Source organism: Myotis daubentonii, chromosome 2 (genome assembly GCF_963259705.1).
Source record: "Myotis daubentonii chromosome 2, mMyoDau2.1, whole genome shotgun sequence".
NCBI lineage: Eukaryota > Metazoa > Chordata > Mammalia > Chiroptera > Vespertilionidae > Myotis > Myotis daubentonii.
Genome location: NC_081841.1, coordinates 10,602,796 through 10,623,692, shown reverse-complemented (window position 1 = coordinate 10,623,692; position 20,897 = coordinate 10,602,796). Strand labels below are relative to the sequence as shown.

Below are 20,897 nucleotides of genomic sequence, written 5' to 3'. Positions count from 1 at the left end.
GTATAGATGTTTGTATGTATGTATATGTGTATAGATGTGTGTATATATGTGTGCATATATGTATAGATGTATGTATGTGTATAAATGTGTGTATAGATGCATGTGTATATGTATATATGCATGTATGTGTGTGTATATATGTGTACAGATGTATGTACACGCAGAAAGACACAGGCATCTATTTTTTGGACTGTGACGTAAAGGTAGTTCTTTCTGTGGGATGCAGTTAAAAGGTGTGGAAGGAACCGATGGTCCTACATCCACACTTAGATACAAACAGGGCCTGGCAATGGGCTCCTGCAGCTCTTTTACTATGAGGCCTAGCATGTGACATTCCCAAGTCCATGGGCGTCTACATCTCACGCTCTCCACTGCCACCCCTGAGGAGCGGGATGCTCTTTTATTAAAGGAGCCAGTGGGGTTCCCAGGCGGCCCCACCGGGGAAAGTGACCTGCTCAGATCTGTCTCCTTTTACCTGGGCTGACCTGACAAACTCATGTGGAAAGTTCCTTTAAATAACCTGCGAGGAGATTTCCTTCTGATTGTCACAATCGACAGCCGATTATCCGGAAATGAAACCCCCAGCCCTCTTAAGATGTGCAGTCCTGAGGAAAAAATACAGGCTTTGAAGTTTTGCTGATTGGGACAACATTTCCATCTCTGCCACTGGCTGGCCCTGTGACCTCAGGGCTGTCAGCTGTACCAATGGGCCCTGGGACAGGTGTGCCGGGGCCAGTCCTTCCAGCCTGGGAAAGCCCACACTACAGGAGCTCAGCAAACTTTAACGTTTCCCCCTCCCACCCCTTCCCTTTCTATGAATATTTGCGGAGCAGTTACAGAATAACCACATGCCAGCTACACTAATGAGTCCAGAGAAGAACCGCTGAGAAAATGGCAACAGAGCCACACGAGCCACCGTTCTGTGGCGGGCACCGTGTGCCAGGGCCTTGCCAAGTCCCCCTCTGCCAGCTCCAAGTTGGAGTTGACCAAGTACCAACCCCAGCTGGGCAGCCTGTGCTCTGCTCTGTGACCAGCCCAGTCCTGACCTTTCCTGGTATTTGTGATGTCGGGTTGGATTTTGATCGTTTGAGCTCTTGACACAAAATAAAGAGGTTGGTACTTTTCCTTGGGAGGCACAAGTGCCAGTACTTTAATCCTGTCCGCAAACACGTCTTCCCAAATGCTACCCCACCCCACCGGCGCGTGAAGAAAGCAGCCGAGGCTCAAGGCCGCCTGCGGATCCCAGGTTGGTGATGTTCGGGGAGTGAGTCTGGACGCTGGCTGCGCTTGGCATTCATTATATAAGGAGCCTGTAAACATGTGGGTGTCCAGGGCCCTGCCTAGAGATTCTGACTTGGTTGGTAAGAGGTAGGCCTGGGCATCATTCTTCTTAAAGAGCTCCCAGATGGTTCTACCTGGAAGACAGCTGCATTTGGGAGAAGTGAAGGGAACAGGGAGGTGGGTAATCTGGACCAGTCCTTAGGCCAGCCCCTGGGGCCTGGGAGAGAAGGTGCCTGGTCTTCATATGAGGGATGTACAGAGGGAGAGGTTAACTGGCCCATCCAAGGTCACACAGCCAGGGCTCGGACTTGAACACGGGGCCATCTCTTTTTTAAAAAATATGTTTTTATTGATCTTTAGAGAGAGAGGAAGTGAGAGGAATAGAGACATAGAAACATGGATAAGAGAGAAACATCATTGACAGGCTGCCTCCTGTACGGCCCCCTACTGGGGATCGAGGCTGCGACGCGGGCATGTGTCCTGACCGGGAATCTAATTGGTGACCTGTTGCTCAACCACTGAGCAACACCGGCCAGGCCATTTGACTCTTTTTTGTAGCCAAGACACTGCACTGCTGAGCTCAGGGCATCTACAGACATCTGTGTGCAGCCTCAGGGCCACAGCCGTGCAAAAGAGAGGACTAGCATTTTGCGATTCCTTAGAATCCCGAAAACGGTTGGAAATAGCCCAAGACTGTGAAACAGGGGCCTGAAGAGACAAATAGTAACGCAGCCAATGCCATGAATACCGAGAAGCATAAAAACGACTCAGTGCCGAACACTGGAAAAACGGTTGCAATCTGTAGTTAGGAAGAAAAACCCTAGTGTACAAACAGTATTATAATATGATCGCAACTTCACATTTAAAAAAAAGCCATTTTCTATGCACGAAGAAGCACCTGAGAGGAAATACACTGAAATATTAACAACGCTCAACTCCAGTCGTAGAGATACAGGAGTTTGTTTCTCCTTTGTGATGAACACGCGTTGTTTTATTCATGACACACACACACACACACACACACACACACACACACACACACACACACACATCAACGTAGCACGGGTCTCCTGGGCCTTAGCGATGCCCGAGACAGGGCAGTCTCTGCTTGAAAGGTCTGGTAAAGTTTTGTTTTGGGGCCTGGAGACTATTGTGAGAATGCAAGGAGCTAACATAGGGTGTCCCCCAAAATGTAACACAATCATCTGTAGATTCTATTACATTTTGAAAATGAAATGTATGTTAAAACACACTGCCTTGCCCAGCCGGCGTGGCTCAGTGATTGAGCATTTATCTATAAACCAGGAAGTCACAGTTCAATTCCCCGGTCAGGGCACATGCCTGGGTTGCAGGCTCGATCCCCAGTGTGAGGTGTGCAGGAAGCAGCTGATCAATGATTCTCTCTCATCATTGATGTTTCTCTCTTTCCCTCTCCTTTCCTCTCTGAAATCAATAAAAGAATATTAAAAAAAAAAATAAACACGGCCTTTATAAAAACGTGTTTCCTTTTTTTGGGACACCCTGTATATGCAGTCTGGACCGTACCAGGCATCTCGTAAAAGCAAGCCTTTCCCCCTGCTCCCCCGCCAATATACCAGCATAGAAGCCGGTCTGTGAGGCCAGTTGGGAGAGAGTGCACTGCCTGCCTGGCTTCTGTGCGACGCTGCTGGGCAGCCCAGAGGCCCACGCTGCGCCCTGACCCGTGGCGTCCGGCCACGCTCACCACATCTCCACATGGGGACTTGGGCACCGTGACACAGGCGGAGGGGAGCACGCGGGGGCCCGGGTGCTGCCCAGGGCCCAGAGGTCAGCTGGGACCTGCCCTTCTAAGCCAGATGCTCACGCTTCCATCGCCGACCAGGCCTAGGGACTGCACCTGTGCATGAATTTTGTGCACCAGACCTCTAGTAAAGATAATAATAAGGAAAACAGGGTACAAAGTATATGGGAACTTTGTGTTATTTTTATATTTTTTCTGTAAACCAAAAACTGTTCCAGAATTTCAACGTTCATTTAAAAAAAAATTAAGTACCATCCCTGCCAATCAACCCTCCCATCCCTCCCCCGCCTCCACTCCCCAAGCCCTTCATGGATGCTCCTTTTGTTACAGGCTAGGCCAGGGGTGGGCAAACTTTTTGACTCGAGGGCCACAATGGGTTCTTAAACTGGACCGGAGGGCCGGAACAAAAGCATGGATGGAGTGTTTGTGTGAACTAATATAAATTCAAAGTAAACATCATTACAGAAAAGGGTACGGTCTTTTTTTTTTAGTTTTATTCATTTCAAACGGGCCGGATCCGGCCCGAGGGCCGTAGTTTGCCCACGGCTGGGCTAGTATCACATTGTTTTTTAAAGAGGATTATTGGCCAGGTTTGAGGAATCTTCTTTTTAATCTTATAAATGTTCCCGCTATCATGGCATGTGACCTGGGCAGTAAAGAAGAGAGGCCCCAAATTGCCATGCTTTCTCTGCCCCTAAGACTCATCAAATGGCAAACAAGGAAACAGGACACCAGAGCTTCCGTCTCTAAGGGAGATGCCTGTGAATGAACAGAACATCCTCCTGCTTCTAGGAAAGTGGTGCTCCACCCAGTCCTCGGCTGGCTGACAGCGTCCCTCCGATGCCGCCCCATCCATCTCAATGAGGAGCCCGCACACACCCTGCCCACTGCACTCTTCCAGGCGGGCGAGCCCAGCGCACGGCACGGAGGAGAGAACAGCTATTTGTCTTCCCAGACAGGCCACGTCCGTCCTTGTCATACATTAGAAGCTGCTAATAATCTATGTATATGCACTTAGGAGGGAAAACAACAGTGTCTGTGTGCTGGTCACAGAATGACAGGAACGGATCTCCTCCCATTGGGAGAGGACAGATGAGCAGCAAGTCGGTCCCGCCCGTCATTCTGAGGAAAGCTCGTAAGTTCCAGTGGGTTCTCACCGAATCCGGGGCCTTCTATGGATGCGGATGCTTTTGAGCCTGGTTAACTTAATCATGGCTTTCCCTTGGTACCATGGACGCTTCCGGGTACAGGGAAATGAATGCGTTTATTTATCATCTGAAAGAGGCTCTTCACTACCGGTCAAATGTCTGTGGCCCCAGGAGAAAAAATCCCCAGTCTGTGAGGCTAATGGGGAGTAGAGTCGAGAGGAGTAAGAATGTCAGAAGCTCGCCCCATAGGAGCCTGAACCCAGGGCTGGTTCAGAAAGTCACGCAGACAGCACGTGGCCAGGGCGCTCCAAGTTATGAAACGACACACGAGCTGTAGAAAGTTCCTGTTTAATTTCATCATCAACCACTTAAGACCAACATCACGCCACCCCTAATGCCTGATCACAATGGATTAACCAGGGGCAACAAGGGGTCTCAACAGGGAAGGACTGTGCCTGCAGGGGTCACATGGTGATGCCCTGACATAGTTTTGGTTATCACAACTGGGGTAGTGAGCAGAGGCCAGGGACAAGGCTAACCATCCCACCACATACAGGATGCAGCCCCAAATGTCAATAGTGCCAAGGTGGAGAGACCTGCAGGAAAAACCTCGATGCTTGAGTCATCGGGGGTGTCCAGGCTGTGGCTGGGAGAGGGGGTGGGCTGTGGATCCTTGCAACTTGGAAAGACCCAACAGGGGGTTCTAAGGCTGATCGCCAACCTCCAACTTGCAACTCAGAATCACCGCTCGAAGAACACAGGGGTACGTGACCATCAGGTGACTGCTTGGCTCTCACATGCCCGTCAACCCAATTAGACATGTTGCTAACAGAGACCACGAGTAGAACTAACCTGCGTTGTAAGGCCCGTTTGGCCAAGACACTTGGAGAGCAAACAAGAAAATAAAAAAAAAAATCTCTTCTGAGCACATGATTCTAAAGATGGGCTTTATCCTTGTCCCCCTAAATCCCTAAATTCATTCAACAGGTGTTTGCTTCTTCCCTGCCCCCACTACCTGTTCTGCACTTGTCTCTCACTGTCACTCCTGCTGAGTCCCTGTGCCTTTATTTGGTCCCAGCCTGCTCTCACACCCTCCCTTCCCTCATAATTAACTAGGATAGCTCCACCCCTCTATGCATCCACAGCGCTACACGATTCAGGGAGCTGATATCAGCAAATGTTGGCAAAGCAATCTAGCTAAATAATTCACACCAATGGCAAGCAACCCTGACATGTTCCCAGAAGTCTCTGGTTTTCTCAAAGAAGGATGAGTTAGTCACATGAATTTCTAATGGACTGAGTATCAGAGAACATCACTTGCATACCTGGTGTCAAGTAGATGTTCAACAAGTATTTATCAAATGTCTGAATGAGAGCGAGAAGACATCTGGGCAGAGCAGTGTCCTGAAGTTCTGGGTTTAATGCCTAAGCTTTCCAAAATCTCTTCCTGAAATTTAAAAACCGAAAATGTTTCTGTTCCACGTGCCTCGACCTCCCCTCTCTCCGTGTCCACAATATAAGTAAAGGTTCACTTTCAGAAAACAAGAAATTGGTCTCCACAGCAGGAGGGCCCATCAGGAGGTGGTCACCATCCCAACAAGTGATGTAGTTACCAAAAGTAGCAACAGCACCAATGTCTGAGGACCCTGTGGTCATACAATGAAAGGTAATCGAGGGGCGCCCTAAAATTCTTCTTTACTGACCTAATCAGCCTCCCAATTCAGATCTTCCTTCCTCAGCCTAGAGCCCTGCCCGCTCTCCAGCTTCCTCCACGATTGCAAGATAAAAGGATCAACAGGGAAACAATACGAATACAAATAACTTCGTGCCTCCTCTGGATTCCGTGAGGCCACTGATGGTTGGCTAGACCGAGGAGAAAAAGAACATCTGTCAGGTTGCTGCTGTAAATCACATCCATTTCAGAAACCGTACGATGTGAAAGCCCTGCCTCGGAGAGCTGAGATAATATAAAAATACCTGCAAAGTATTAGGTGAACTGCATATTTTGCTTCCAAAATATTATTCCCATTGAGACTGAGAAGCTCCCGTGGAAGGTGCATGGGACAGACAGCTCCTGGGACTGTCAGACTCCACGCCTGTGCTCTCCCTGACTGAGATGTGCGGCCGGCTCTTTCCAATGCGGACAGAATCCTGACTCTTATTCTCACATGGCCCCCCTCCCAGGCCCTCCTCCACCTCCATCTGGATGGAGTGTAGTTGGGGAGCTTTCCTGACCTATGGAGGACTAGCATTGTCTCCGTTACTCTCAAGGTCAACCCATCCAGAATCTTTTCGGTAGGTAGACAGATGCCTTATTGTGACGACAACAAAATGACTCTAAAATTAGGAACAACTGCAGCTCACACGGTGGGGAGGAGGGGGTGTCCTCTGTGCCAGGTGCTGTATCCTCTCCCTCTGGGATCACAGCAGTGCCCTGGGAATACTATGGTTCCCATTTTGCCGTTAAGAAACAGAAGTGCAGAGATTTGAGTGGTGCCAAGGTTAAGAAGATGGTAAGAGGTGGGGATACACCCAAAGGAAAGGCCTGAACGCCTGTCTCCCCACCCGGAAGTGGACACGAGTTGGGAAGGAAATACTTCCCAGCCACTCTCAGAAGTTTGTCTTTCCTCCTCTTCCCGATGAGCCTCCACGTGCCCTCCAGCTCACTTGGCAGAGAGGGTGGCTCCCTGTGCGTTTAGGGAAGCCACACAATTGACAGAGGTCCAGGGGGTCCGGAGAAGCATCAGTGAGGCCGCTCTGCCCACACCCAGAGCACCGCAGACGCAGGCACCCAGGACACGGCTGGCTTGATGGTGCCCTGGCACTTTGAGGCAGGAGCCAACATCACTCCCTGGATATGGGCTGCACAATCGGGGCTCCTGACACCATGGGAGTGAGTGCAGTGATCCTTCCTCTGATGAACCTGCTCAGCATTCGCCCGGCACTGCCTCCCAGCCAATCACAGCTCGCCAATCACGCCTCGCCCAGCCTTCGTGCTTGGCCCAGCCAATCACAGCTCACCCATACCAGCTCCCAATCAGGCCTTGCCCAGCCTGTGCACCTGCTTGTGACCTTCTGCACCACCCACTTAGCGATCTACTGGAGACAGCAAGCCCAGCCGCCCTTCCTTCGGGACCAGGAGCAGAGGGTTACCACCTCTGGCTCCACCATGCGCCACACCTAAAAGTCCAGAAACGGAAACGGTAATAACCCGGCGAGAACATCTATTTTAATACCCAAAGCTCTACTTTAGTTCCAAAAATGGCAGCACCTAAAGATACCTCCAGCCCAGACTTGCTTTAAGATCCAGACCTTCCTGTCCTGTCACTGCATGTCCAAATGGGACTTGTCACCCAGCGCCATCTATCCACTCTATTTCCAGTTTGTCCTAATCCCTGTTCTTTGCTGGACCCCAAGGGCAGTGTCCGGCTATCTATGGGACACTGTCGGATCTTGTTTGGACTTCTACAGTAGATAACCTCCTACCGGTTGCCAACACTTTCTTTCAAGGTGCTGGTTCCCGGCCTCAGCTCTCGGATCATCCCCCACGCTGCAGCCGAGGGCTCTGCCCACATCTGAAAATCTGAGCCTTCTCCTCTGTACCTGAAACTCCGAACTCCCTTTCAATTACTTGAGGGCAAAACTCAAGCCAGAGCTCAGAAAACCCTTCATACTTCTCTTGCAAGACCCCCCACTGCTCAAATCACCTGGAATCACATACTTTCCTTGTTTGTTTATTCAGCAAATAGTTACTGAGCGCCCGATCTCTGCCAGACACTGTTCTAGCTGCCAGGAATACATCAGGAACAAGGGGGCGAATATCTCCACCCTCTCAGAGTTCAGGCATCAGCAAGAAAGACACACAATAACCAGGGAAAGCAGCCATGCCCGGGTACCTGGGTCCACCCTGCTTACTGAGTCTGGCAGAGCAAGCCGGCTTGATAAGTATTTATAATCGAGGTTAGCCGGTGATGAGCGATGTTAAAAACATGAATGCAGGGTGAGCAGGACGAGATGATGTCGGTGCTGCAGGATGAAAGGGGGGAAGAAAAACCCACCGAGAAGCTGAGATCTGAGCAAAGACTTGGAGGGAGTTACAGCAGCGAGAGGGGGAGAGATCTGGGGATGGGCAGATGGGACATGGGGGCAAAGGACCAAGGGCAGGAGCCGCCTGGCCCATCTGAGGAGCAGATTTCATGTTTGTTTGTTTTTCAGTTTTTATCTGTACTCTCCTCTCTCTGGACCCAGGCCGCTGCATAAGGCATCCCCTCCAGGTGGGGCCGTGGAGGCTGCTCCCCCCCCCCCCGCCCCTCCAGAAACCTTCCCGATGCCCCTCCTCCCCCGCCCACCTGACCAGGACTGCTTCACCTAAAACGTGATTGTACCTCACCCTGAGTTCTCCCCTTCAAGTCGCTTCCTCACTGTAATGCAAGCATGTCAAATTCAAAGGCTAACACAGGCCAAATAAACAAGGTTTAAGTTTATGTGGGCCACAAAAAAATAAAAGCTTTAATTTTCACAGAAACATAGGTTTATTTCAAAAAGTATAGTCTAAAAAAAAAGAACAAGAGCAATGATAAAATTAATGTTTTCTTCCTGACACTTGGCATCTCTTCTCTGCTACTATCTTTCCTACTTTGGGGAAATCTTGTTCGCAGTGATTACTTTCAAAACTGACCCAAGGTGAATGTCAGTAATTCTGGATCTGACAGGAGACTTACTTCATATTCTATAATATATAAAGCCTAATATGCAAAGTGTCCCCGCAGGAGTTCAATCAACCAGGAGTTCGATCGCTTGCTATGACGTGTGCTGACCACCAGGGGGTGGCGCGGAACGAAGGCAGGCCCTGGCTGGCAGCCGGCAGCCATTAGGGACCCTACTAGTGCACAGATTTCGTACACTGGGCCTCTAGTTGTAAATAACTGCTCACACCATTATATTGGCTGGGCCGCAAAAATATTCATTATGGGCTGCATGCGGCCTGTGGGCCGTGAGTTTGACATGCTTGCTGTAAAGTAACTGTGTGCTCAGCAGGGCCTAAGATCTAGAGGTTAACAAAATGGGCTCTGGGGTCAGCCTGGGGTCGGCCCGGCTTCAATCCACTAACTTGCTGTCTGACCTTGAGCAAGGTAGTTAAAGACTAAATGAGATAGGCCCTTTGACTGACACACAGAGAGCAGGTCACAGAAATCAGCGTTATTACCATTTTATCCCCAGGGTAGATCCAGGGGCTCAAAAGAGACTGAATTAATGAAAGAAGGGATGAGTGAATGGATGAGGGAGGGAGGCAGGCCAGGAGGGAGGGGAGGGTGAAGAGGACAGGAAGGGGAAGAAAAGGAAGCAGGCCGGTTTCTGTCCCCCTGACTTTCAGGAGTTTCAGGCTGGAAAAGAAGAAAGGGGGGAGGAAAGAGGGGGGATTATTTATTCAGCAGAGGCAGAGCTGTTTCCTGGCTTACCGCTCGAGTGAAGCTTATAGGGGAGTTATTCATGTATTATTCCCCCATTTTTATAGAATAACAACAAAAACAGAGGCTCAGGGAAGTTGAATGAAGTTTCTAATATAGTAAGAGAAGGCAGATCTACTTCCAAATTAATCTGAAAATAACTGAAACCTCTCCCACCCAGTTGGCCAGGAATAAAATTCAGCGATGTTCCAATTCTGGAAACCAAGGTTTTATCTCTCAGACCCTGGGAGAGCCATGCTTCTCTCTGCCTGGGATCTTGCCTCTGTTTTCTGAATGCTTGTGTCAGCTTAGCTCCGCCCTCTCCACCCCGGTTTCCATGGTCACTGGAGTCCTTCCATCTATCTAACTTTGGTCTCTCCCAAGAGGCTCCAAGCTCCACCACCTCTTCTTCTGAGGAGTGTAGGCTGCCGTGTCGGAAAGAGCATTGGATTTGGACGACCCGAGTTCAAATCCCAGCTGTGCCACTTAAGAGCTGAGACATAGGGCCAGCGACCCTGCCTCCCTAAGCATGGGCTCGCAAACCTGCAAACAGGAACATTACCAGTAATTACTTCACGGCAGTGTTGTGAGGATTAAATGAGTTTACCCATAAAGCGCTTAACAGAGCAGCTGGCACCCAGTGAAGGCCTTAAAAATGTTGGCTGCAATTAGTCCACAGTGAGTCTGTTAGGTCCTGACAAATACCCTGTGTGACACCCCTCCCCTCCGTGGTTCTGTGAGGGCGAGGAAGGGAAGGCCTGCCCATGCTCGACGACAGCCTGTACCTGTTTGGGGGCCAGAACTTTCCACGATGGCAACATGCTCTTCCTACAGGGAAGGCCTTTGTCTCTCAACCTAACAATACTGTCTTGAATACGTAGGATGGCTTTCCTCTAAAAGCTTCAAGTTATGGGTGCACATGTATTATTTATGCCTCCCCAGCAGCTTCCCCAGATGGCTAAAATCAGATATAATTTTCAAGTTTGGAGGCACTAAGCCAGCAGTTCTCAACCTGTGGGCCGCGACCCCATTGGCGGTCGAATGGCCCTTTCACAGGGGTCGCCTAAGACCATCCTGCATATCAGATATTTACATTACGATTCATAACAGTAGCAACATTACAGTTATGAAGTAGCAACGAAAATAATTTTATGGTTGGGGGTCACCACAACATGAGGAACTGTATTTACAGGGCCAGAAGGTTGAGAGCCACTGCACTAAGGGGTCGTGGGTGAACAGGGTCAGTGGCAGCCACACCGGAACCAGATGCAGACCCTGTCTCCCAGGCCAGTGGGCACCCCCTCCCCACACACCAGGAAGCCTGGACGGGAGGCATCCTATCACCAGACCTCTGATGACTCAACCTTCAAAACGTATCCCTGATAGGATGGCCTCTTCCACCTCTGCTGACCCACCCGGTCTGAGCCAACAACGCGTCTCCTGGATGATCAGAGTCTTCTCCTTGCTTCCTTGTTTCCTCTTCCTCTCAGAAGGGCAGCCAGGATGATCCACTAAAAACACAGATCATGGGGCCCTGTTCAAAGCCGGACCTTGACTCCTCATATCACCCAAGGGAAAGGCAAAATCCTTGCAGGCCCTACAAAGGAGACCCGTTATCGGACCTGGTCAATCCCACCCGTTCCTGGGCTCCCTCTGCTCTCTTCTGACCTCCATTCTATTCCCCAAACAAGCAGGTCACACAACTTCTGGAACTTCAGCCTGCTCTTCCATGTGCCCAGCCCACGATTCCACTCTTCCTTCATACCCTGGCGTACTCGCTTTCTTAAGGTTTTTGCTTAAATGCCCCCTCTCTTGTAAAACCTTCCATTCCCACCCTATCTGAGTGTTAAAACAACGCACACGTCTGCACTCACGGGCACACAGGCACCCTTATCTCCTTCCTCTAATTTCCTCAAGAGAACCAGTCACTGTCTACTGTACTATTTCACTTTGTTCTGTTGTGTATCTTCCCCACTCATATATACACTCACATGGGGTGGGGATTGGGCTTGTTTTATTGTTTTTTCATAAATTATTTTTTTAATCTTTATTGTTGAAAGTATTATATATGTTTCCTTTCCCCCCACTGACCTCTTCCAGCCCACCCCACTCCCTGCCCCAGGCCTTCACCCCCCTATTGTCTGTAACCACGGGCGATGCATACATACATACAAGCGCATTGGTGAACATCTTCCCCCGCACCCATCCTCCCTGCCTTCCTCTGAGGTTCGACAGTCTGTCCGATGCTTCCATGTCTCTGGATCCATTTTTGTTTATTTTGTTCATTAGATTCCACATATGAGTGAGACCACGTGATACTTGTTTTTCTCCGACTGCCTGATTTCGGGCTTGTTTTATTCTTGCACCATCCCCAGTAGTCAGAAAACCAGTAAGCTCGGTCAATAGGACTGAACGGGCAACTCCTAATTCCATGGCATGCCTAAGTCTTTCTGCTAAGAATTAGTGGCTCTGAAAATTCCTCCATGGGTTGGAGCCGGCTCCCTAAGGATGCAGGCTGCTGATGGGGGGAAGGAGGCGTTTGCCACTTGCGTGAAGCAGAGGGTCAGGGAGCATGCGGTCACCCCCAGGAGGCACCCCCAAAGCTGCTGTGGTAGAGGCTGAGAATGGGAGTAAGCCCCTATAAATGGCTTCTTACTGGACTCTCCACAGAATGACCTAGGTAAGGGGGTTTCACGGCACCGGTAAGGCGTCAAGGGCGTCCGTGACCTGCACATAGCAGCGCGGCAGCCCAGACAGCAAGCTGTTCCACAGCCGAGATGAATTGACACGGCCTAATTGCATCAATGCCACTCAGCGTGTTTACAGTGAAGGATGACAAGGGCCATCGCCTTGACGAGAGGGCAAGTCTCCGTCTTGGATCGGAACGTTCTGTGTTTGCGGGTCTGTCCTAAGGGAATCTTCCAGGACATGACCTTGCTTCTAATTGGTCCAGTTTAGAAAAACAAGAACAAAACAAAAGACAAAAACCCAAAACTTGTACAAAAGACTGCCATACGGAGGAAAAAAGAGCTCACTTGTCTTCTTTTCACCTCCGTGTTTTCCCAGAAGTTAGGGTGAGCCTGGGAAAACCCCAGATGTTTCTATCCTCCGTGGCTGCCGACAGACACAAATGTAACAAAGGCGGCCTCATCTGTGAGCTCCGGGAAGGCGCGTGCCGCGGCGCACAGTTTTAGGCAAGAACGCCATCTAATACGCTCCTCTGTGCAGTGGGGGCCTAACAAATGCTGGAAATAAACCCGAGAAAAAATGAACAAACACAATGCAGCCCTGCCCCGTCCTGACCTTGGCCCACATACTCTGCTCTGCCCGGAAACGGCCTTGGATCGCGGAGCCCGAACCCCGGACCAGCTCTGGGGGCAGCAGGGGCCTTGAGAGACTTGCCTTCCACGGATGATACCAGGACTTAGTGCCACGGGTACAGGAGGCTGGTTGTGGCTGTAGAACCCACCTGCTCTCCGGCAGGTCCCAGCCCAGCCAGAAGAAATGTGCCTTCCTAGCCGGACTCAGTTACCCCTATTATGCCAGGGAGACTTGCAGCCGTGACTGCAGACTTGGGTTCAATTTCTCGGGAGCTGACTCTGACACGGGGGTTCGCTTGCGGGAGGTTAATTTAGGAAGAGCCTTTGGGAGCAGCGCTGTGAGCGCCAAGGGAAGAAAGCAGGGCTGGGCAGAGGGAGAAATCTGGCTGCAGGGCAGTCCCAAGGGAGGGTGACAGCTGCTCCTGCAAGAGTGTATACTCATCAGTCACTGCTAGACATGGGGTGCTCCAGGAAGGGGGCGTGGCCACAGGCAGGCGCCTCTCCTCGCCTGAGGCCACCCCCAAACAAGGTTGATGGCTGGGGCCCATCTGCAGGCAGCACTCCCAGCTCAAAGGGGAATGTGGGCATCTACTGAACACCATCACTACTCCTATCCGGCAGGATGGTGCCCAATGCCCATCGCCTCCTCTGTGATGCCCTCCCAGCTGCCTTCTCTGACCCCTTCAGGAGAAGGGGTAGTTCTCACTCCCGTCACTGTCCACGCACCGCCTCACACCCAGCGGGGAGGAAGGAAGTGCCTGTTGAATAACACATCACTGAATATGGAACATCAGCATAAAAGTATGAATAAAATATCATCTCATTATCTGAAAACCTGCCCCCAAGGAGTTCAATTAGATCAGAAAAACAAGCAGAAATTATTGGGGAACTTGCATTCGGAAGCCAACACCCAGGTGCTTTCTGGTCTCAGCTCTGGGCAGAACCCGGCCTCCGCCAGGCTTCGGCTGACTTGTGAAATCGGAGAGACCCACGCATTCTATGAGGCCATTAGGAAGCTGAGGCACACTCAGTGTCAGCACTGTTGCTAAATGATGTCTTTATTAGTGTCCTTATTGACATGGGTGGGAAAGTACGTTTGATCCTGGCAAGGGAAAGAGTGTGAGGGTCAGAGTGTCTCCCAGGTGACACACTAAGGACTTTTTTTCAATGAGCCCAGAGCTAAGAGACCCCAGGAAGAAAGCAAGCAGAGGCCAGAGTAGGTGAGGAATTGTACTCTCTGTTCCGTGAGTGGAAACAGAAACCAACTGGAATATCCTGTGATTTATGAAAATGCTGTCATTAAAATCACTAAGTGGCATCTCACCTTCACAGGATACGGAATTATAGAAGCGGGAAGAGGAATGTTAAGCCCAGAAGCCAGAGTGCAAGTAAAAAAAATAATAATAATAATAATAATGAAGAAAGAAAAAGATCTCATTGTCAAATTGCCCTCTCGTGGTATTCGTCTAATACATAGAAGAATTTTTAAATACCGCAATTTAAGGACATCTGGGAGAAGAATGTTAACGTAACATCCTGGGATTCGTGCTAACCTGTCACTGCTCTTAGTTACGCAGACCTACTGGGCTCACGATTTCCCACCGGATACCCTCACATACACTGAGGCAGGGGCAAGAGCTACAACCATCGATAATAAGAAATGAACAGCTTGAAGAAACATCTTGTAAACGTACATACCCCTTTAAAATAACAAACCCCAACAGGAATGAAAGCACAAGCCATAAGAATATTTCCAAACCCTCCCTAATCAATACGCACCTCCTCCACCTCCCAGGCTTTCTCTGCAATCAAAGGCTCGTCTGACAAAAATGAAACCTGAGAAATGCGCGTCTCCGCACAGGTAAGCCAGCACTCCACTACCCGCATACAAATACACACAGTGGATACCGATCTCACACAAAGCACCTCCACAGGGTTCTTCCCACGAACACAGGCCTGTTCCCTTCATTCACTAAAGAAATGCAAATTCCAGTTCGAGGTTTTGCAAAGGCCAAGAGACCTGCTCCTCAACCGAATCTGTGATTCCTTATCCATTTCACGAACATGACCTCATTAAGAGTGCACCTCGCATTGTTTAAAACGGCAATTACTATTCCTGGCATGCCGACACCTTCAAAGACAGAAGAGAGAAACGGGCCGCAGTTCATTACCTTTGAACTTGTGGAACACGGCCCACAGCTCTGCGATGTCCGTGGCGAAGGTGATGTCTGTGTCAAGGACGATGACCCTCTCCAGGTTGGGGGGGAGAGTCTTGGTCAGGACCAGCTTCATCAGGCCGTAAATCCCCGAGTAATGTTTGTTGGGGATCCAGGAAACCTCAGACTACACCAGGTGGCGGCGAAGCGAGGGAGAAGGAGAAAGAAAAGAAAGAAATCACTACATTAATTTGTTTTGCATAAACGTTATAAATAGTGCCTGGTACATAAAAAGCACCCAATACAAATTTGTGGAATAAATGAATGGCTCTTTTCTTCAAGATTTGTTCATGTAATGTGCAGTGTGGCATGTGGAATTTTTGGGGGAAGAAAATGTATCTGAATCAAGGGAGTGGAAAAGCAGTATTTATAAAATAACTATTAGGTGGAAACACTATGCTCATATTTTAAAAATAACATTTTTGCTATTACAGAAATTAGGCTCAGGGGAGAAAATAAGAATATGCACAAAAGAAGAAATAAAATTACAAAAATTGAATCATATATATACTAGCAAACAGTAGCTAATTTTTTTCGAGGTAGATGTATTTCTTTCAATCACTAAAGATTACTACTTAGTGGTATTATTACAGCTTATGCTTATCTCTTTTTTGAAGCAATACTTAAACCAATTAATGTTGCTGCCTTCTCCTGGTTTCCACACAAACACAGGAAGAAAAACTGGTCATCATTGATGCAACTCTTCACTGGGTAACAAGATGTAAGCATGTGTGCGCGCATGCGCGCGCGCGGGCACATACACACACACACACACACACACACACACGCCAAATGAGCTCATGGAGGGCCATCCCTGAAATCCTCACCTGCTGTAACAACTCATGCCCTATAGGTGGGTAGAGTCGAACGCAAGACACACAGCTTGGTACCACCTGGAACCCAAAGTCAAGGCTAAAAACAGTACATTAATTCCAGTGTGATGACAGCTCTCAAAGGAACAGGTCCGCTAGGGAGGTCACTGTGGGTGGGGGCCCCTCCCCGACTTGCTGCCGGGAGGAGTCTGCTTAGAAGCCAAAGCACACTTCTTATTTCCATGAAGGTAAGGCTTGTAATGCAACTCTTCAGTGATAAACGGGGCCACCTTTGCAAGAGTCCACAAAATACTCATCCCTTTTGTCCTTCCCATTCCACTGTGTGGGCACTGTTCTAAAAAACAGAGCCGAGTTGAACAACGAGAAACGGACAGCATACCATACAATCTGCAGCAGATGGGAGTGCTGGGACACAAAGTCGCCCAGCGAATAAGCCCTAACTCCTTCCTGATGGCCCTCACTGCAGGTATTCAGGTGGCCACGCCTCTTTACCTGCTCCCACGGGAGGGGGGGAGGGGCTCTGGAAGATAGTCCAGCAGAAAACCGTGGGTTCTGGAGTCAGGCACACCTGGACTCAGATTCTGGCCTTGTCACTTAACCGCAAGGTCAACTGGGACACGATTGCTTGGCCTTTCTGAGCGCCTGCCAGTTATAAAAGGCAGTTACGTCTAAATGCTTGCTCTGTACCAGACACAGTGTGGGCGGAAGCAGCACAGTCAACGTGGATCATTGAGAGGGCGGGAGAAGGAATGCAATGATAAAGAACAGAAGCATATGCAGAACTTATGTGGGGTGGGGACAAGGACTGGGCAGCACAGAGAGGAAGAGTGGGGGCTGTTACCACCCAGGCCTGCAGGGCAGTGCCGGCAGCTGCTGGAATCAGAGAGAATGCCAGGTGACTAAGCCACCCAGCAGGTGCAGTGACCTTCCGCAGAGGAACATGGGCTGCTGTGACAATCCCCCAGGATGGGGCAGGGAGAGAGACCCCAGCCCCTCTCCTCCTTCCCACTGGTCTACTGGAGAAGCCCCCTGAGCTCAGAGATTCGACCCTCATGGGGCACAAAGCCGGGTGGAGGAGGGAGAGGGAGGACCTGAGGGACTCACCGAACACAACTAACACGGCCATTGAATTAACCAAATCTTGGCAAGATCAAAGCATAATGCCTCATACAGAATAGATGCAAAATGCATGTCTGTAGGATGGGTGGATGGATGGACCAACAGACGAACAGATGGTCGAACAGCACAAGAAGGTGAGTGATCTGTCTGCAATTCCACAGCAAGCAAGATGCAGAGCTATAGTGGGGATCTGTCATTAGGTTTGCAGTCTCTCCCGTAACCACGTTATCCTTCCTCTGGAGTTAGCTTCATGACTCGCTGCCCAAGGCCTGGGGATGCTGCGAGCACGTCCCTGCAGCAGACTTTAGAAAACTCCTCCTCCTGGGAGCCCGGCCTCCAGAACTCAGCTGAGTTTCTCTCTCCCCTGGGAATCTGCCCTCCCCGGAGCACGGCAATCCTCGGTCCACGCTGCAGAGCCGAGCTACTTCGCCAGGCCTCTCATTAGCTTATTCATCCGTGTGGTCACCCTCAGCGCAGGAGAGCTCGGTGCGGACTGAGCACCAGCGCAGTGGTGACGCCACCTGATTGGGTTGCCCCGACTCTGGATTGACTTTAACCCGTGTGAGGCGCTCGGATGCATCGCAGAACAGCGGGACTATGGGAATAAGTAAGTCTCAACAGGAGCCCAGGCCTGAATGTCGCCCCAAGTCCCCCAACTTAACACATAATCCATTAAGTCAGAGTGTACAATTAAAGGTAACAGAAGCATTCAATGAGTTTGTATTGGGAAAGAAAACCAAGGAATCTATGGGAGGAAAGAATGTGTGCTAAGAAGCAGATATATTTATTATAAACCGTTCATTCTCTTAGAAGTAGCATATAAATAACATCCCTCCCATTCCCCCACTTCATCCAAATTCCATGTTTCCTTCAAATCTCAACTTAGAAGGCACCCCCCCCCCGCCCCCCGGCTCTGGTTGGTACCACCTCTCTGGCCACCACCTCCCCGCTGCCCCGGGCTGGGTGCGGGCTCCAGACCCAGCTGTCTGCCTGCCTTCTGCACAGCAGGCTGCCACGCCTTGTTTAATTGCCCATGTCTCTCTCTGGCTCTGGGCTGGAACTCCTTGAGGCAGGGATGATGTCATTTTTACTGTGGTAACAAGTCATTACTCAAAAAATGTTTGATGAATGTGCATGGCTGCCGAGTTAGCCAGGCCTGGGTTTAAATGCTACCTCCGACCTTCGCCGCCACTAGGAGCAGAAGCAGCCATAACTGCTCAAGTCCAGGGTCCGGATGGTACAATGGCAGGGGCACGGCTGGGTGAGCCCCACTGCCTGGGCTTTAGTACCAGTTCCACTGCGAATAAGCTGTGTGGCCTCAGGCAAGTCACTCTACCCCTGGGAGCCTTAGTTTCCTCACCTGCAAAATGGGAGCTTAGAACACTCACTTCACCGAATTGTTAGGAGGACTGCAACGCTGGACGGGGACGTGGGCCTCTGTAAAGCCCATTTCTCTTCTCCAGTGAACTTCTGTCCACACTACCAAGGCTCAGACGATTCTGGATTGTGAGTTTGGTAAAAGCAATGAATTAGGGGTACCTCTGACAGTACAGGGGAGGCTGGGAATGGAGGTGGTTTTGGTGGGGGAAGTAAGTCACCTATCACCCGTTCTGGTATTTCTACATAAAGATGAACAAGATCACAAGCTGAGATCTACCAGGAAACTGGAAACATCCTCTGGTACGATCTCCAAATGGGAGATAACCCATGTGAATTAGGAGGACATGTGGGTGGGACTGGTCACCCAGGCAACCTATGGGGCAGTCTCTTACTCCCACCCTGCAGTAAACTTCAATCCAACCAGGGACATAAGTTTGGGGTCAGTGGACAGAAGAGCATCCCCTTAGGGAGGGTTGAGACAACCTGGAGGGCACCATGCAGACCGACCCAGGATCCTACAGAGATGCCAGCCCTGGCAGGGCAAGATCCTCGTTATGTTCTTTATTGTTATAAACACACCAAAGGGTCCGTGTAATTAAAACGCTACAAAACTGAAAGTTAGGCTTATTTTAATGGACATATTCTTACCCTGGCAATGGCTGTTAATAATCCTAAGCAGCAAGTTCTCAGATTTAATTAGCCAAAGTGCAACCGGGCTCAAGAATACCGCCTAATGCACTTATATAAAGGAGAGTATGCATGCCAGGTTTTGAGGGTTTCTGCTTAAAGTGGGGGGTTGAGGGAAATTCGCCTTGCCACGGCTGCAGGTTTCTGGTGGGTGAACCCTGAGGGTAGGTTCTATAAAGTTCTGCAAGAGATTCCAGCGTTCATCTGATGCTGGGGGGTCCAGAGAACAGTTCCTCAGGAGATCTGACCAGGGTAGTGACATGAGCATGGCTCAGGGTTGGACAGAGGACACGAACCCACAGGTGACTGTTTAGAACCTCGGGCAGGAGGGAAGCTGATTTCCCGATGGTGAAGCAGGTTTTTGACAGTTGACAGACAAGGGAAAACTGGGGAAAAGGCTGGTTTTATTGGGGAATGGTGCCCGTTTCTACTTGAAGATGTTATTTTCCAGAGGCACTGGGTTGCCCAGTAATGGTAACACTAGACAATACCATCTTGCATTGACGGAGTGCTAACTGGGTGTCAGGTATTATGGTAGGAGCTTTCTGGGGTCTCTTAAACCTTCCCAACTAGTCTAAGGGTCCGGTGTTACTATCCCAGTACCCGAAGTTTGGGAGATGAGTGCCAGGTCCTTCAACTCACCCCAACTTCCCAGCCCTAGACTTTCTCCCCAGAAATGGCGTTTCTCTCTTCTTCTGCCTTCCACTGCTCCGGGTTACCTACAGTTGTAACCGAACCTCCTCCTCCATCCCACCAAATCTTCCTTCGGCAAGAATCTGTACTGAATGCAGGTAGGTACAAAGGCCCTGGAGCTGGCCATTCCTGGCTCCTGAGTCTCTCTGGGCCTTCGATTTCTCCTCTGTAAAATAGGGGTAATAGCAGCAGGTGCTGCTCCCTTCCCAGGGAGTCCTTTTATCTGGAGCCTGGAAGCTCTCCTCCGTCATCTGGAAATATTTATTGCTCAAAATAGGCTTCTGAGCCATATCAACATTTTCCTGTGGATTACAAATCACCTTGACACATTTTTAAAAATTAAAAAAAGAACTCATCCTAGCTGCAGAAATGTTTGAAACGTCATTGGCCTTTCATGTTGTTTCTGAGTGGTCGTCTTGACAACCGACCTGTGTGTTCAGAACAGCACTGTTGAGAAATGGAGGGTGAGGGGCTGGGGTGGGAGAACTCTGGGAGATGCCATAGAGAGAGGATCATGGAAGGAGCAGGGCTTGGGGAGTCCGACTGGCTGGATTCCAAACCCCGACTTCACCACCTCTGCCCGGTCAAGCTCATCTCCCTAAGCCTCAATGTCCTCACCCATAAAAGAGAGAAAATAGAACAATACGTAGTCCATGAGGTTTGGAAAAGCACTAAGTGAGGCAGGAGAACTAAGGCACCCAGCACGGTGCTTGACATATGGTAAGGGCTCAATATTAGCTTTTAAATTGGTTAAGAGCATGCACTCTGGAGTCTGCCTGCATTTGAATCCTGGATCCACTGCTCACTAGGCTGGCACGCTTTGGGCAAGTGATCAAACCTCTATGGATCTTAGTCATTTTCATCTGTACAATGGGCACACATAGAGCACATATTCCACAGGACTGTGAGAATTCCGGGGCTATATATGGGTGGGCAAAAGTAGGTTAAGTTACTAGTTGTCATAACCTGAAAGATAAATCATAAGGATATATA

The 20,897-nt window shown here is 49.8% G+C and overlaps 1 protein-coding gene across 7 annotated transcripts in view; it reads right to left on the bottom strand.

Moving 5' to 3' along the window:
- The window catches only part of LARGE1 (LARGE xylosyl- and glucuronyltransferase 1), a 440,149-nt gene that overhangs the window by 153,490 nt on the left and 265,762 nt on the right, over positions 1–20,897 (bottom strand). For all 7 annotated transcript variants that reach the window (XM_059681723.1, XM_059681724.1, XM_059681721.1 and 4 more), the window contains one exon: positions 15,148–15,319. In XM_059681723.1, the coding sequence (XP_059537706.1) occupies positions 15,148–15,319 (172 nt within the window). The remainder of the gene's footprint in view (positions 1–15,147; positions 15,320–20,897) is intronic.